This window comes from Rana temporaria, chromosome 8, assembly GCF_905171775.1.
Source record: "Rana temporaria chromosome 8, aRanTem1.1, whole genome shotgun sequence".
Classification (NCBI taxonomy): Eukaryota; Metazoa; Chordata; class Amphibia; order Anura; family Ranidae; genus Rana; species Rana temporaria.
Window position 1 is genome coordinate 164,355,062 of NC_053496.1, and position 16,922 is coordinate 164,371,983.

General features: G+C 46.7%; 1 protein-coding gene across 1 annotated transcript in view; it reads right to left on the reverse strand.

Moving 5' to 3' along the window:
* The window catches only part of LOC120910464 (collagen alpha-2(I) chain-like), a 46,544-nt gene extending 36,865 nt beyond the window's left edge, over nucleotides 1–9,679 (reverse strand). The window contains exons 1-2 of the mRNA XM_040322221.1: nucleotides 9,630–9,679; nucleotides 8,108–8,309 (exon numbers count right to left, since the gene is read on the reverse strand). Coding sequence (XP_040178155.1) covers nucleotides 8,108–8,291 — 184 coding nt within the window. The 5' untranslated portion in view covers nucleotides 8,292–8,309; nucleotides 9,630–9,679. The remainder of the gene's footprint in view (nucleotides 1–8,107; nucleotides 8,310–9,629) is intronic.
* Between the last annotated feature and the right edge of the window lie 7,243 nt (nucleotides 9,680–16,922).

A 16,922-nucleotide genomic window follows, 5' to 3' on the forward strand; every position in this document is an offset into this window, starting at 1 on the left:
CTCTATACGGCGCCTGCGCACCGATGTTCGGCTACTTTCGGAAAATCGTGACGTGATAGATGCGACCGTCGGAAGCCTATCGGAAGACTGTCAATCAAATAGGAACGCCCAGTCCCGCAGCCCATACCCGGAAGCGGCGGAGAAGATCGCTCTCTAAAACGGTAAGTACTGCTTTGTTTTAAAAAAAAATACCCGATTCCCCTTGACAAAATGAGCATGAATCTAATGTTAAAAATTAGCATTTCCGGGTGAACCTCCACTTTAAGCTGGATGGTGCAGCTGAGGCATCCACTAAGTCTTTTTTTCCACAAGTTGGACCGTTCTGTAAAGGTTTTTCCTTATGTGTCCTTTTTTTTGACAAGTTCATTAATAAGGAATGGGAAAAGCCGCAGAAGTCCTTTGTGGTTCCCCAGCGCCTGGCGGTCCGTTACCCTTTTGAGGACAGCATTTTGAAAAAATGTGCTTCTCCTTCGGTAGTTGACCCCTGGTTGCCTGGTTAAATAAGGTAACCACTCTCCCTATAGAAGGGACCCCTGCTTTCAAGGACCATACTGATAGAAGGTCCGAGGCGCTGACCCACTCCATATTTACCATGCTGGGGTCTGCATTGCAGCCTATTTTGGCTGCAACTTTGGTGTCTCAGATACTCACTGAATGGGCAAAGGTTTTGCACCAGACTGTGGAGGAGCACCAGCTCCCTCCTGAATTTATTAGACTGGCCGACCAGTTGGTCCAGGGCCTTGTATATGTCTGTGATGCTACCCTGGATGCAGCCCCCTTGATATCCAGAGCCTCTGTTTCAGCGGTGGTACCTCGCTGAACGACATTATTAAAGATGTCACTGGAGGTAAGAGCACTCTCCTCCCTCAGTCCACCAAGGGGAAGGAGCCGTGCCATAAGCCGGGTCCTTCTTTTCCCACGCAGAAGCGGTATTTTCGTCAGTCAGGGCCCGCGGGTAGACACTCCCAGGCTGACAAAGGCTCAGTGCGTGTCATGGGTGGGGGGACGACTTTGCAGGTTTACAGCTCGGTGGACCTCCGTGCTCTCTGACCAGTGGGTCTGCAAGGTGGTCTCTTCGGGGGAAAAAAGACAGTTTCTTTCCTGTCCACCGAACAGATTCTTTCCCTCAAAACTCCCTCTCCTTCCGGCTCGTCGGTCTGCCCTATTGGGGTCAGTGCAAGACTTGCTAGGTTTCGGGGTAATTTTACCTGTTCAGCAGGACGTGAGGTTTCAGGGATTTTATTCGAATCTGTTTGTGGTCCCGAAGAAGGATGGGGTCCATCCAATCTTGGACCTCAAAGCCCTAAATGCCTTTGTGAGAGTACGGAAGTTCTGCATGGAATTTATTAGCTCGGTGGTGGCTGCACTCCACCCTGGGACTTTCTGGCATCCTTGGACATCAAGGACGCATACTTGCATGTCCCAATTTGCGCAAGACACCAGAGGTTTCTGCGCATTGCAATCGGCGAAGACCACTATCAGTTTGTGGATCTTCCCTTTCGCCTAGCGTCAGCACCAATAGTTTTCACCAAGGTGCTCGCACCGATCCTAGCTTTCCTGAGACCGCGAGGCATTGCCATCGTGGGCTACTTAGACGATCTTCTTCCGAGAGCAGCTTCTGGCTCAGAATTAGGGGTGGATGTGACTATAGCCAGCCAGACCCTCCGAGAATTCAGGGGGGGTGTTAAACATCCAGAAGTCCGTCCTGGTACAGACTCAGCGTTTGGAATACCTGGGGTTTATTCTGGACTCCGTGGAGGCGAGAGCCTTTCTTCCCCTGGAAAAATTGCAGACTCTTCAGTCTGCGGTGAAGCCTGATTGCCTGAAGTTCCAGGACATTGATCAGCAGACGGGATTCCTGTAAAGTCCAGCAACCCTGGGCCGACTGGACCCCCCAGACGCCCCCCAACCTGTGAGGCTGGCGTCCTTCGTAATCACTTTCCACTGGAAGGGAAGGAACGACTTCCCGGACCGAAGAGCCGGGGATCTCAGCAACAAATTCAGAGAGACTCTGACTAGGTGGCTTACCTGAACCTGGCGATCCAGAGACAATGGAGATCTGTTCCATTTGGACAGGATCTCCTTCTGCAATACTCGAGTGTGGAACTGGGCATACGGTACAGCTTCGAGGGAGGCTACCATCAGAGCCAGGACATGCAAAAACGGAGAGACGACCATTTGCGGAATGCCAACAGCTCCACCGCAGACTGAAGAGTCTGCAATTTTTCTAGGGGAAGAAAGACTCTCGCCTCCACGGAGTCTAGAATCAACCCCAGGTATTCCAAACGCTGAGTCAGTACCAGGACCGACTTCTGGATGTTTAAGACCCACCAGAATTCTCTGAGGGTCTGGCTGGCAATAGTCACATCCACCTCTAATTCTGAGCCAGAAGCTGCTCTCAGAAGAAGATTGTCTAAGTAGCCCATGACGGCCATTGCCTCGCTGTCTCAGCAAAGCTAGAATCGGTGCAAGCACCTTGGTGAAAACTCTTGGTGCTGACGCTAGGCCAAAGGGAAGAGCCACAAACTGATAGTGGTCTTCGCCTATTGCAAAGCGCAGAAACCTCTGGTGTCCTGCGCAAATTGGAACATGCAAGTATGCGTCCTTGATGTCCAAGGACGCTAGAAAGTCCCCCGGATGGAGCGCAGCCACCACCGAGCGAATGGATTCCGTGCGGAACTTCCATATTCTCACAAAGGCATTTAGGGCTTTGAGGTCCAAGATTGGACAGACCCTGTCCTTCTTTAGGACCACAAACAGATTCAAATAAAATCCCTGAAATCTCTCGTCCTGCGGAACAGGTAAAATAACCCCGCAACTCTGCAAGTCTTGCACTGTCCCCCAATAGGGCAGACTGACGAGCCGGCAGGAGAGCGAGATTTGAGGGAAAGAATCTGTACAGCGGACAGGAAAGAAACTCTATCTTGTACCCTGAAGAGACCCCCTCGCAGACCCACTGGTCGGAGAGCAAGGAGGTCCATCAAGCTAAACCTGCAAAGCCATCCCCCCACCCATGAGTCGGGCGGGGGCAAAACTTCAAGGCCGTGGTGGGTTTGGATTCTGGTTTGTTCGGCTTACGCACCCAGGGACGTTTCTGTCCCCCAGATGAGCCTTCATCAACCTGGGAGGGTCTACCCGCGGGCCCTGACTGATGAAAATACCGCTTCTGCGCGGTCCAGAAGAGCGGAAGCAGCCTGGGGAAGAAGCTCAACGGAGGAAAACCACATAATTTACAAACTAATTACTAATGCCGCGTACACAAGATCGGTCCATCCGATGAGAATGGTCTGATGGACCGTTTTCATCGGTTAACCGATGAAGCTGACTGATGGTCAGTCGTGCCTACACACCATCGGTTATAAAACCGATCGTGTCAGAACGCGGTGACGTAAAAAACAACGACGTGCTGAAAAAAACAAAGTTCAATGCTTCCAAGCATGCGTCGACTTGATTCTGGGAATGTGTGGATTTTTAACGGATGGTTGTGCCTACTAACGATCGTTTTTTTCCCATCGGTTAGGAATCCATCGGTTAAATTTAAAACAAGTTGGCTTTTTTTTAACTGATGATTTTATAACCGATGACGCCCACACACGATCGGTTTGGACTGTTGAAAATTGTCCATCAGACCATTCTCATCGGTTTAACCAATCGTGTATACGCGGCATTAGGAATTTCACAAAGAAATCTTTAAACCAAAAAAATATAATTTTTCTAATAGCCTCGCAAAAGCCCGTAACCACCCCCGCAAACTCTTTAACTTAGTCACTCAGAACCCAGCCTGCTTAGAGGCTCCGAATTTTGAATCACAAGAGTTTTGCAACGAATTATCGGATTATTTCATTAACAAAATTGGAAAAATCCGTGAAATTATTCAGCAAAAGAGAATCTCTAGCGAATGGGCAATAAAATCAAAAAGGCAATATTTACACTAAAATCAATCTCCATCGACACTACCAAAAATATCATTGGTACCCTGCAAGACAGCACATCACCTAATGATATCATTCCCACTAAACTGTTGAAAGAATGTGCCGATATTTTGGCACCGGCTATCACGCACCTCATAAACCAATCATTTAAGGAAGGCATGGTGCCGACCCCCCTGAAACAAGGCATAATTAAACCCATTCTAAAAAAAAACACCCTTGACCCCAAAGACCCAAACCATCATGGACCCATAACAGGCCTAAACATTCTCTCCAAGGTAATGGAGAAAGCAGTAGGGCAACAGCTACAACATCATTTAGACACCCACAAACTACTGGATCCACTTCAATCAGGTTTCCGTCCTGGCCACAGGACAGAAACAGCACTTCTCAAAATATGGGATGACGCTCTCGAAGCAGCAGATGAAGGAGAATCTTGTCTTCTGATACTCTTGGACCTGAGTGCAGCGTTAGATACAGTAGACCACAAATTGTTGCTGACCCGCCTAGCTGAAGTAGCTAGAGTGGCAGACTCTAATCTACCCTGTTTCTCCTCCTTTCTGGAAATCCGATCACAGATAGTGAAACTAGGTCCTTTCACTTCTGAAAAACGCACGGTGTCATGCGGAGTCCCTCAGGGGACTCCTTTGTCGCCCGCACTATTCAATATCTATCTCCGCCCTCTCCTCAAAATCATCAGTAACCAGAATTTACCATTCCTATGTGGATGACACCCAACTCTACTTTCGTATCAGCAATAAAAAGGATCATTATCTCGGACTAGAGAAATGCCTTACTCTGATAGAAAATTGGATGACGGAGAGTTACCTTAAACTCAATGGCTCAAAAACAGAACTTCTTCTGCTCCATGCCAACCGGAAGAGACTGGCTACGACAACATGGACACCCCCACTCATTTTGGGACAAACCATCACCCCTAGCACCAAAGTCAAAAGTCTCGGAGTCACCTTTTGACTCCGACATGACAATGGATGCACAAATAATTTCAGTAGTCAGCGGATCCCACCATCTACTGCGCCTGCTAGGGAATCAATCTCTCCCTCCCTCAGGGCCCTCCATTGGTTGCCCATAAAAGATAGAATTACGTTTAAGGCACTATGCTTAACACAAATGTGTTCAAGGAAGTGCGCCCCAATATCTATGTGAAAAATTTAAATTTTACAACCCCAATAGCGTTCTCCGATCCACTAACCCAAATCTACTCCAAATACCCAAGGCCCGATACAAGTCCAAAGGAGAACGAAGATTTGCAGTCCAAGGACCTAGACTATGAAACGATTTACCAACCAGTATCCGAATGGAAGTGAATCACCTGGCCTTCAGGAAAAAAATCAAAACGAATCTATTCTGAAGGCAAAGTACAGTAGGAAATAGATACCAAGTGCCCTGAGGCGATTCAGTTCGCATGTGTTGCGCTATACAAGTTTCTCACTCACTCACTCACTCGCAGAAACAGAGGCTCTGGATATCAAGGGGGCTGCATCCAGGGTAGCATCACAGACAAATACAAGGCCCTGGACCAACTGGTCGGCCAGTCCAACATATTAAGGAGGGAGCTGATGCTCCTCCACAGTCTGGTGCAAAACCTTTGCCCATTCAGTGAGTGTCTGAGACACCAAGGTTGCAGCCAAAATAGGCCACAATGCAGACCCTAGCATGTTAACATGGAGCGGGTCACTGCCTGGAACCTCCTATCAGTATGGTACTTGAAAGCAGGGGTCCCTTCTTTAGGGAGAGTGGTTACCTTGTTAAACCGAGCAACCGGGGGGGGGGGTCAACCACCAGAGGAGAAGACCATTTTTTCAAAAGGCTGTCCTCAAAAGGTTAACGGACCACCAGGCGCTGAGGGACCACAAAGGGCTTATGCGCCGTTCCCATTCCTTATCTATGAACTTATCAAAGAAAGTAACATAAGGAAAAACTTTCACAGAGCGGTTAGATTTGTGTGACCCAAAGGAGACAGACCCCTCTGTGGAAGTCATAGCTGAATTTTCCAGCTTAAGAGAGAGTCCCTCACAGCATCAATAAGTGCACTCACAAGTGCCCTGTCTTGCACTGACCTGGACGAGGGGTCCTCCTCACCAGGGAGGTCCTGGTCCGCATCCTCTGACTACCGGAACCGGGGTCCTGAGCCGCAGCCAGGCCCGAGTCAGAGCATTCCCCAAAAAAATGGCGGGGGGAGGGGGCACTTTTTACCCCCCTTACACCCTTACACCGCTTCCACCCTGGCAACAAATGATTCCAGGACTGCCGGCAGTGTATCCATGGAAGGTGCAGGGGCATCGTTTGCAGCCTCTGCCAATGTATGGGGAAGAAAGGCCAGCTACTGACTCCATTATCACCCACTGACAGCCCTCATAAACTAAGTGAAAAACACTTAAGAAGTCCACCCTCCTTGCTGCACCAGGGGACTCACCACCCAGAGGGAGACCGCTCAGCACAGCTGCCCGTCTTCCTTGAATACACAGCGTGTGTGAGGTAAAAACTGTGAGGCAAAATCTGTGAGGTAAAATCAATGAGGTAAAAACTGTGAGCTGTGCTCGGTTCAGAAAGCCAGTGCTAGAGACTTCCCAGGAGACAGACCCCCCCTCACAGAAAGCGGACCCCAGCGCCCCACAGGGACCCGGAGCCCCCCCACAGGTACACCCTGGTTGGCACCGGGCCCTAGGGCAGGAGGGGAAAGGGCGACAGAGAGCAGGGAAAGGGAGAACAGTGATATGGATACCCCCTGGCACAACTCCAGGGCATAACCCATTCTGCCTCTGAGCCAAATTTTATAATAGTAAAGTACGCAGACAAGAGGGAAATTCAGTCTACATCCTCCACCATCCCAACGTAGCTTTATAGCCAGAGTGACATAGCAATCATCATTCATATGGGTACATCTGATTTGCTAATCCATATATGGTCTTCTCTTGTGACATGTCCTTTTTTGCCATGAGGCACACTCATTCCAGGCTTTAAATCGCCATATTTGCTTCTTCAGTGGGAGGGGGGACGAGTAGCAGCTGATTAGGAGTGCAGTAGAAGGGGGGTTTGGAGACATCTGTTTTCACTTTATCACTTCTGAAGGGTTTTAACTCTATAATGACTATTTAAATAATTTTACAGTGAGTACAAAAAATCCTATTTTTAGTGCACACAAACACAATTGAATCCATATCTATTTTTTTACAAAATTAAAGAGGTACTGTCTAGTAAATAGATACCAAACATGTCAAGCCTAAAAATTATGAAAGCCTCTGAAAGGGTAAAAAATTATAGAAGTCAAAATTATCAGTAGGTAACTACAGCTCATAAGTTTATTAACCATTAATGAGGAACCTTGTGCATTCTATGCTCTGCAAGAACATAACCGTGGTCGGACAACTCTACAGCTGCCCAAATCACTTTTAAACAAAAAGCTCAGAGCCTACTGAAACAGTTTAACCACTTCAGGATTTGGATGTACTGGACATGATCCAAAAAGGTTAAATTATGTATTTTTTTGAAGAACTACAAACAGCTCTCAGCAGAGCTTTTTTTCTCAGAAAATAGGTGCAGGAACTCAACCACGACCTCGTTCAGATTTCAAAAACAGTAGAAGGGTCTTAAAGGGGCATTAAATACCAGGATTGCATTACATACAGTGCAGAGTTCAGGGGGGTTACATACAGAGTGCAGAGCTGTCACTTGTAAACACAGAAACCAGACTTCTGTGTTTACAAGTGATTGTGATGAGCAGGCACCAAAGGGTCTGAGCCAAAGGTGGTGGAACTGAGTTCCCCCAAGTTCCCCCTGAAAAAAAGCCCTGGCTCTCAGTTTTTAAATGAGGAGACGCTCTAGATTACTTTTTTTCCCAGGAAGACTGCATTAGTCATACAGGGTAAATTTCAGTGCTGGCCAGAAGCTCTGTAAACAATAAACCTACACTACAAAAAAGGTAGTCAAATTCTTCTTACTGTACGACCTGCAAAGGGGATTTGTGACCGGTAACAACAATTCTGAAGGCTCTTCCTGTACTATTGACATCAGCTCTTCTTGATTGGAAATGGCTAATGTTAAGTACAAGTCTGCTAAATAACGTGTTGGTATAATACTGGGGAGTTACCAGAAACCACCTGGTGAAGAATTGGGCTACAGATCTTTAATGGTATTAAAAGTGTGTTTAATTTTACCTGGTTCACCCATTTCCCCCTTTGCTCCATTTTCCCCATTCATGCCTGGTAGACCGTTCTTCCCGGGAGCTCCACATGTGATGATTGAGTAGGCATTCTCATCAGGGTCTTGGCATATCTGTGTTCCTGGAGTCACTAATGTCACATGGAGCAAAAGTAGACCAAGAACCTTCACAATTGACATATTCCAAATATAGCCGGTCTGCAGAAGGAAAGAACATTTGCATTGTTGGATCATCTCCCTTGTTTATTGCTATATTGCACCTTTTAATTGCTGACAAATATATTTTTAGTATATCAAAGGATTTTGTATATTGTTATGGATATGTTTTAATGATATGTATATACTACTTTTTAAAGACAGGTTTACTTGTTGTATGACATATCTCTTTAAAGGTATGACATATCTCTTGTTTGCCTGAGTGTATTTACAATGACCCGGATTCAGGTAGATTTGCCCCTTAGTTCCGGAGGCGCAGGGCAGCGTTTTTGCCCTGCGCCCCCGCAAATTTCCTGCGCTACCCGCGATTCACGGAGCAGTAGCTCCGTAAATTGCGTGTGCGCTGTGTAAACTTGCCCTGCATAAGGGCGCCTAATGTAAATGATCCCGTAGGGGGCGGGAATCATTTAAATTAGGCGCGCTCCCGCGCCGAGCGTAGAGTGCATGCTCCGTCGGGAAACTTTCCCGACGTGCATTGCGGCAAATGACGTCGCAAGGACGTCATTTGCTTCAAAGTGAACGTGAATGGCATCCAGCGCCATTCACGAATCACTTACGCAAATTACGTAAAAATCGAACGTCGCAACGCGGGAACGACGGGTATACTTTAGCATTGGCTGCCCCTGCTATTAGAAGGGGCAGCCTTACGGTAAACACGCCGTACGGAAACAACGTAAATTGCGTACGCAGGTTTTGCGCAACATTGTGAATCGGTGTTAGTATGCAATTTGCATACTATACACTGAGCACAATGGGAGCGCCCCCTAGCGGCCATCGCAAGAATGTAGCCTAAGATATGCGTAGCATAAAAGCCTTATGCCACGCAGATTTTAGGCTGCAGTCGGCGTTACGATGTTCCTGAATCAGGAGCATTCGTAACGCGGGGGTAAGTAAGCAATTGCGCTGTGTAACCTATGGTTACACAGGCGCAATTGCTTCTTGAATCCGGGCCAGTGTTTTTAGGGACTGAAATATCCCTGTTTCATGCACATAAGCCACTTTCTATACTAGGTGAATTAAAAAAAAAAACATATTTAATGTCCTGATCCGCACACTGCGTCACCATTTTGTTGGGTACCGGAAGTCATTCAGTGGCTATGTAATTTCCAGCTTCCAATCTTTTTAAGTGGGTTTCCTATTAGAATGGTCCACTCTTGTCACCATCTTGAAACCTATCCTGAGAAAACGCCATGTCGAGGTGGCTGCAAAGAGGCTGCAGAAATTATTCTGTGTTGCAAGTGAATAGAAATGAAATCATATAAATATAATTCAAATAGTACCCAATAGTATAATTTTACTCACCGACCAGCACTTAGAAATCTGAATCAAGTGTAGTACAATAGATCCAACATGCCTCAATATATACACTGATAGGATATTGGTTTACTTGGCAACTAAACAAAGGACTGATGACAAAAATGCAAATATTTGTAAGGAATTATGTTGTAGAGGAGGATATTTATTGTGTTATTGTGACCTGGTAATAAAGATCACATCCTTCTCCTAAAAAACGTTTGAGAACAATGAAAATGAAAATTGTTCTCCTAATTACATTGAATAGATGGCATTATACTGTAAGTCAAGCAAAGTTAACTAAATACATTCCAAACTGGGTGGACACACAGAATACATTATATGTGAAATGACCAATAGGAGATACATTTTTAGTCCAGTAGCTAAACAGTTTAACCAGTTAACAACTGGGCCATAGCCGAACGACGGCTACAGCGTGGCTCGATAAATTCAGGAGGGTGTACAATGACGTTCTTTCAGAATCACGCTCACGAGTCACGGTTCGCTGTAAAGGGCAAATGACAGTGGCCCTTTACCACGTGATCGCGCTGTCCAATGACGGAGCAATCAATTTCTGGGTTCTTTCCGCTGCTCACACGAATTGTGTGAGCAGAGGTGAGAGAAGCTGCAGCGTGAGGCTGCTACAGGTACTTTTCGTATAGTGCCAGTGTTCTGTGCCAGATCAGTGCTCCAATTTCTGCTATATCAGTGCCCAGCAGTGCCATAATCCGTACCATATCAGTGCTCAGCAGTGCCATATCAGTTTCCCAATCCATGCCATATTAGTGCCCAGCAGTGCCATATCAGTGCTCAGCGAACAATTTGGGGTGTTCAGGGCAAATTCCAAAAGCCGCGGAACACCCTTTAAAAGTCTATGGGAGGAATCAAAAGTGTTCATTTTGAAGGTTAATATGCAAGTTATTGTCATAAAAAGTGTTTGGGGACCTGGGTCCTGCCCCAGGGGACATGTATCAATGCAATTTCTTTTTTTAAACAGATGTTTTTTCGGGAGCAGTGATTTTAATAATGCTTAAAGTGAAACAATAAAAGTGAAATATTCCTTTAAATGTAAAGAGGCAAGTGTTTCCCGTGTTTAGAACTGCCCCTTCATAAAATGTCATTTCTAGAGGAAAAAAGTAATTTAAAACTACTCGTGGCTATTAATGATTTGTCAGGTCCTGGCAATACAAATTAAAGTCATTGAAAAAAACGGTAGGGGTTTCCCCCCAGTCCATTACCAGGCCCTTTGGGTCTGGTATGAATATTAAGGGGAACCCCGAACCAAAAAAAAAGGGAGGGGGGCCCCCAAATTCCATATCAGGCCCATTAGGTCTGGTATGGATATTAAGGGGAACCCCGCGTAATAAAAAAAAATGGCGTGGGGTGCCCCTTAAAAATCCATACGAGACCCTTATCCGAGCGTGCAACCTGGCAGGCTGCAGGAAAAGAGGGGGAGACGAGAGTGTGCCCCCCCCTCCTGAACCGTACCAGGCCATATGCCCCCCACATGGGGAGGATGCTTTGGGGGTCTGTGACAAGGACCTCAACCCCACAACCCTTGCCCGGTGGTTGTGGGGGTCTGCGGGTGGGGGGCTTATCGGAATCTGGAAGCCCCCTTTAACAAAGGGGACCCCCAGATTCCGGCCCCCCATGTGAATTGGTAATGGGGTACATCGTATCCCTACCATTTCACAAAAGAAAGTGTAAAATGTTTTAAAAACCACACAGATACAGTTGGGAAAAGTCCTTTATTAAAAAAAAAAAAAAAAAAGAAATAAAAAAAAATCATTCCAGCGATGTAATGCAGTCTGTCCAGCGATGATCCATTCTCTCTCCAGCGATGCGAGTCTCTCCAGCGAGGAATGACGCACATCTTCCCTGCACCGGAGCCCCCGACTAATGATGCGCAAGCAGTGTTTGACAGTTCTTTTATAACCCAGGTCGGGGCCACCCGTGACGTGAAGTGTAACCCCGCCCCCTCTAAAGTGTCACGGGAAACCCCCGTGACCCGTTAGAGGGGGCGGGGTTACCCGTCTAGTTCCCTCTAACTCGTCACGGGACAATTCTAAGCAAAACAAGGAAACACGCGCCACTTTACAGGCATACTATAGACACCCCCAGGTATGAATATTTACTTTTATTGTTTCAATTTAAGCATTATTAAAATCCTTACTCCCGAAAAAAACGTTAGTTAATCGCGATTAAAAATGTTAATCGTTTGACAGCACTACTTATAACATTATTAAAATCACTGCTCCCGAAAAAACTTCAGTTTTTAAAACTTTTTTGCATTGATACATGTTCCCTGGGGCAGGACCCGGGTCCCCCAACACTTTTTAGGACAATAACTTGCATATTAGCCTTTAAAATTCACACTTTTGATTTCTCACGTTCGAGACCCATAGACTTTAATGGTGTTTGAATGTTCGCGTGAACTTTTTTGACATATTCTTGGGACCAATGTCATTTTCACAGCAAAAAGTGCTATAAAAATGCACTGATTACTGTGAAAATGACACTGGCAGTGAAGGGGTTAACCAGGAGGGGCCGCTGTAGGGGTTAACTGTGTTCTAAGGGAGTGTTCTTACTGTGGGGGGGCATGGCCATGCATGTGACATTACTGATCGTCGTTTCCTAACACAGGGAACAGACGATCACTGACAGCCACACTAGGAAGAACGGGAAAGGTTTGTTTACACTCACCTCTCCCCGTTCTTCCTCTCTGTGACCCGATCGTGGGTGCGGTCATAGAGGACAGGACCGGGTCGCGAGTGCGCTGCCGGTGGCACGATCGCGACCCACAGCTGGGCATCTTAAAGGGGACGTACCTGTACGTCCATGTGCCCAGCCGTGCCATTCTGCCGTCGTAAATAGTGAAAATAGTAAATAGTAAAAAAATAATCTTAAATTTGCAAAGAATTGTGGGAAAAGATTACAACATGAAAAAACTTACCATGCCTCTTACTAAATACTAGGGATGATTGATGTTTGAGTCGAACATAAGTTCAACAGGGTGTTTGCCCGTTGGCCTAACAGCGAACATTATGGGACATTCGCGGCAAATTCAAGCGAGATCGCAGTGCATTGTTGTATGATGATTGGCCAAAGCATACACCTGCGCAAAAATAATATTCAATGTTACTGAATTCCAAAATGTGTAGAAAATGAACACCAGCAAACATATATGAAATAGTAAACCTAATATTATGGAGTGCAATAATATACAGAATAGAATGCACCATGTATCAAATATTAACACCAATCAAAGAGTAGAAAAACAAATGATGCAAATTGTCCCACTATAAGATGGAAATCAAGTAAACACATTTTATGACAATAACTTGCATATTAACCTTTAAAATTAGCATTTTTGATTTCTCAAATAGACTTTTAAAGGGTGTTCCGCGGCTTTTGAATTTGCCGCGAACACCCCAAACTGTTCGCTATTCGGTGAACGAGCGAACAGCCAATGTTCGGGGTGAACTCATGTTCGACCCGAACATAAAGCTCACCCCTACTCATTTGTAACATGCCCACCAGGTGGAACTCAACGTTGGTAATGCTGCAGCGGCTGCACACGCAGCAGAGGGCCATCAATGTGTGAGTATGGCACCAGGACAGGGTCAGGGGAGCTTGGCTTATTTTTGCCACAACAGTGGCTGCTGATCAAAGATGCATGCACTGTGCTGTCACCATTTGAGGAGGACACAAGGATGGTGAGCAGCAACAATGTATGCATCAGTGATACTTTCCCTCTTGTCTTCCTTTTGGAGCACACACTTCATGGAATAATGGACACGGCACTTGAGGCAGAACAGCGGGAGGAAGAGGAGCGCTTCCTTACCTCTCAAGGCCCCCTTTATTTATTCCTGTGGGCCCGCCAAACACACAGGAAGAAGAGGAGGAGGATTGTGTCAGCATGGACGTGGAGGATAACACTCAGCAGCAGTCTTCAAGGGATGGTTTTCAGTCCCCAGAAACCCAAGGAGTTGTAAGTGGCTGGGAGGAGGTTTTTATGGATCATGTGATCCTTAGTGACCCAGAGGAATCCGAATGGAATGCCTGCATGGCCTTCCTGATTCTGCAAATCCTGCAAAAGGACCCTAGGATTCGTGGTATCAAGGAGAGGGATCATTACTGGTTGGCAACCCTTCTTGATCCACATTACAAGGGTAAGGTTGCAGAACTCATCCTGCCTTTGCAGAGGGAGCAGAGGATGAAACATCTTCAGGAGGCCTTGAAGAAAGGTTTGTGCAATGCATTTCCAGACCCTGGGAGGTTACAATTTCCTGGTGCTGGACAACGTGTTGCTGAGGCTTCGTTCAGTCACAGGAAGAGCGGTGGAGAAGGTGGCCGGCTAACTGATGCCTTTAGACAATTTTTCAGTCCTCAGCGCCAAGGTCTGATTAGTTCAAGCAACCATTGCCAGCATCTGCATTACATGGTGCAGGAATATCTAGGGGCAAGAGCAGACTTGCAGACCTTTCCAATAGAGCACAGGTGTCAAACGCAAGGCCCACAGGCCATTTCATGTGGCCCTTGCACCTCTCCTGCAGCCCTTCTCTGGTCCTCTTACAGACCCCTACTTTTTGCGTTCAACGTCTGATGGTGGGTTGGCTCTTGACATCTAAGATATGGGGAGGGGATGCGCTGGACATCTTTCTGAACGCACATTCAGTGCTGCTGGAGGCGTTTTTAATGGATCATAGAGTGTGCCTGTCCACAGACCCTGTAGGTAGGCTCACATTCATAAAAATGAATCAGTCTAGGATCAGCAGCTATTAAGCACCTGATGCTGATGTAACTGAATGAATTTTCTATGGGTGTGGAATCCCTTGAAGACTTCCTATACTGAGTGACTATCCTATTCCTCCTCAGTCTTGATGATGCTTGCTTCTAACAATATTTTTAGTTTAGGGCAACAGCATCACTGCCTAAGGCCCAATTTTTCTGCCCCTGTTTAACAGGGGTATGTAATTACAATTCTTGACATAATATTTCACAGCAGGGCCCGTTCCTGAACCCACCAACAGTAACTGTGAGGTATTACAGTGTTGTGCCACCACCACCGCCACCACCAAAACCCCAATTTTTCTGCCCCTGTTTAACAGGCATGTAATTACAATTTGTGATACAGTATTTCCCAGCAGGGCCTTTTCCTGCACTCACCAAGAGTAGCATTATTAAAATCACTGTTCCTGAAAGAACGACCGTTTTTAAAACTTTGTTTGCATTGATACATGTCCTGGGGGCAGGTCCCGGGTCCCCAAACACTTTTATGGCAATAACTTGCATATAAACCTTTAAAATTAGCACTTTTGATTTTTCATGTTTGTGTCCCATAGTCTTTAACGGTGTCCGCATATTCGAATGAGCTTTTTGCCTGTTCGCATGTTCTGCTGCGAACCAAACCAGAGGGTTTTCCGCTCATCCCTATTTACAACCCCTTTAACAAGGAGCTGGAAATCATTACCATCCTTTAGGCTGGGTCACACTGCAGCACGGAACGACTCACAGCAGTGGTCTGGTGTGAACCCCTTTCACCGTTTCAAGTCCGATTTCAGTCCGAATATTTGGCTGAATTCGGACCTGAAATGGACTAGAAGATGCACAGGACTCCTGTGCACTTCGCACCTGAGCTGCTCCGGAGATGTGTGAACCGGCTCCAGGGGCGTGGGAAGGGTGTGGCTAGGGGGGCTGGAGCCCCGAATGGGTCCCTGAAATCACAGAGTGTCAGGAATGCAGCATCCAATTGTCAGCCTAAGCGCCACCAGCCGCCGCCGAACAGGAACCGCTATGATTACGAACAGTGCTGAGTGTGGCCAAGTGATATTGCAAGTCCTGCCTTCTGGAGCCTGCAGTGCCTATGATGGACGTCCCACAGGTCCAATGCTGGGACCGTGGGACGTGTGGCGTCCATCATTGGTGCCGCATGCTCCAGAAGGTGGTAATTACAATTACGAGCCACATCACTGTAAGATCCCGGCTCGGGCGGGCGGCTCCCCTCTCCTTCTCCTTTCTGGCTGGCTGCCTGCCTACTTGCCTGCCATGCCATGCCGTGCCACATGATGGGTGCGCCCCCGGGATGAGAAGCACAAGATGGCGCCGGCGAGCAGTACACTTGCACATGTATGTCAGGTAGGTGAATGTCAATTAGGTCTATGTATGTCAGGTAGGTGAAGTCAGTGTATGTCAGGTAGGTCTATGTATGTTGGGTAGGTGAAGTCATTGTATGTCAGGTAGGTCTATGTATGTCAGGTAGGTGAAGTCAGTGTATGTCAGGTAGGTCTATGTATGTCAGGTAGGTGAGGTGAGTGTATGTATGTCAGGTAGGTGAGGTCAGGTAGGTCAGTGTGTCAGGTAGGTGAGTTTAGTGGTCATTGATGGGCACTGGTAAGCCAGGCAGCAAGTGAGGTTACCCTCTGCCACACAACCCCACTGCCCAGCCAAAAAAAAACGTGTCACGACCACCCCGGACCCCACCCCCCCCCCCCCCCCGGTGCCGGTTTTTGGCTGGAGCCCCTGGTCTTTTTACCACCTAGCAATGCCCCTGACCGGCTCCATAGAGAGTCGGTCACAATCTCCTGACATACGAATTGGATGCAGTGAAACATGCATTCAATTCACAATAGTGTGAAACTGAGCCTTAATAGGCCGGCTATTTGGAGAATAAAAATGATAGTTGTATTTTTGTTCCTTGTCTACCATATCCATTTAACAATAAGAAGGTATTTAGTTTATACACACACACACATACATATACACAGCTTGTATAACAGTGTAAATGTGCTGTTCTCTCAAAATAACTTAACACAGCCATTAATGTCTAAACCGCTGGCAACAAAAGTGAGTACACCCCTAAGTGAAAATGTCCAAATTGGGTCCAATTAGCCGTTTCCCTCCCCGCTGTCCGCTGTCATGTGACTTGTTAGTGTAACAAGGTCTCAGGTGTGAATGGGGAGCAGGTGTGTTAAATTTGGTGTTATCGCTCTCACTCTCCAATACTGGTCACTGGAAGTTTGACATGGCACTTCATGGCAAAGAACTCTCTGAGGATCTGAAAAAAATAATTTTTGCTCTACATAAAGATGGCGAACCTTGGCACCCCAGATGTTTTGTAACTACATTTGCCATGATGCTCAACTACACTGTAGAGTGCATGAGAATCATGGGAAATGTAGTTCCAAAACATCTGGGGTGCCGAGGTTCGCCATCACTGGCCTAGGCTATAAAAAGATTGCCAAGACCCTGCAACTGAGGTGCAGCACGGTGACCAAGACCATACAGCTGTTTAACAGGACA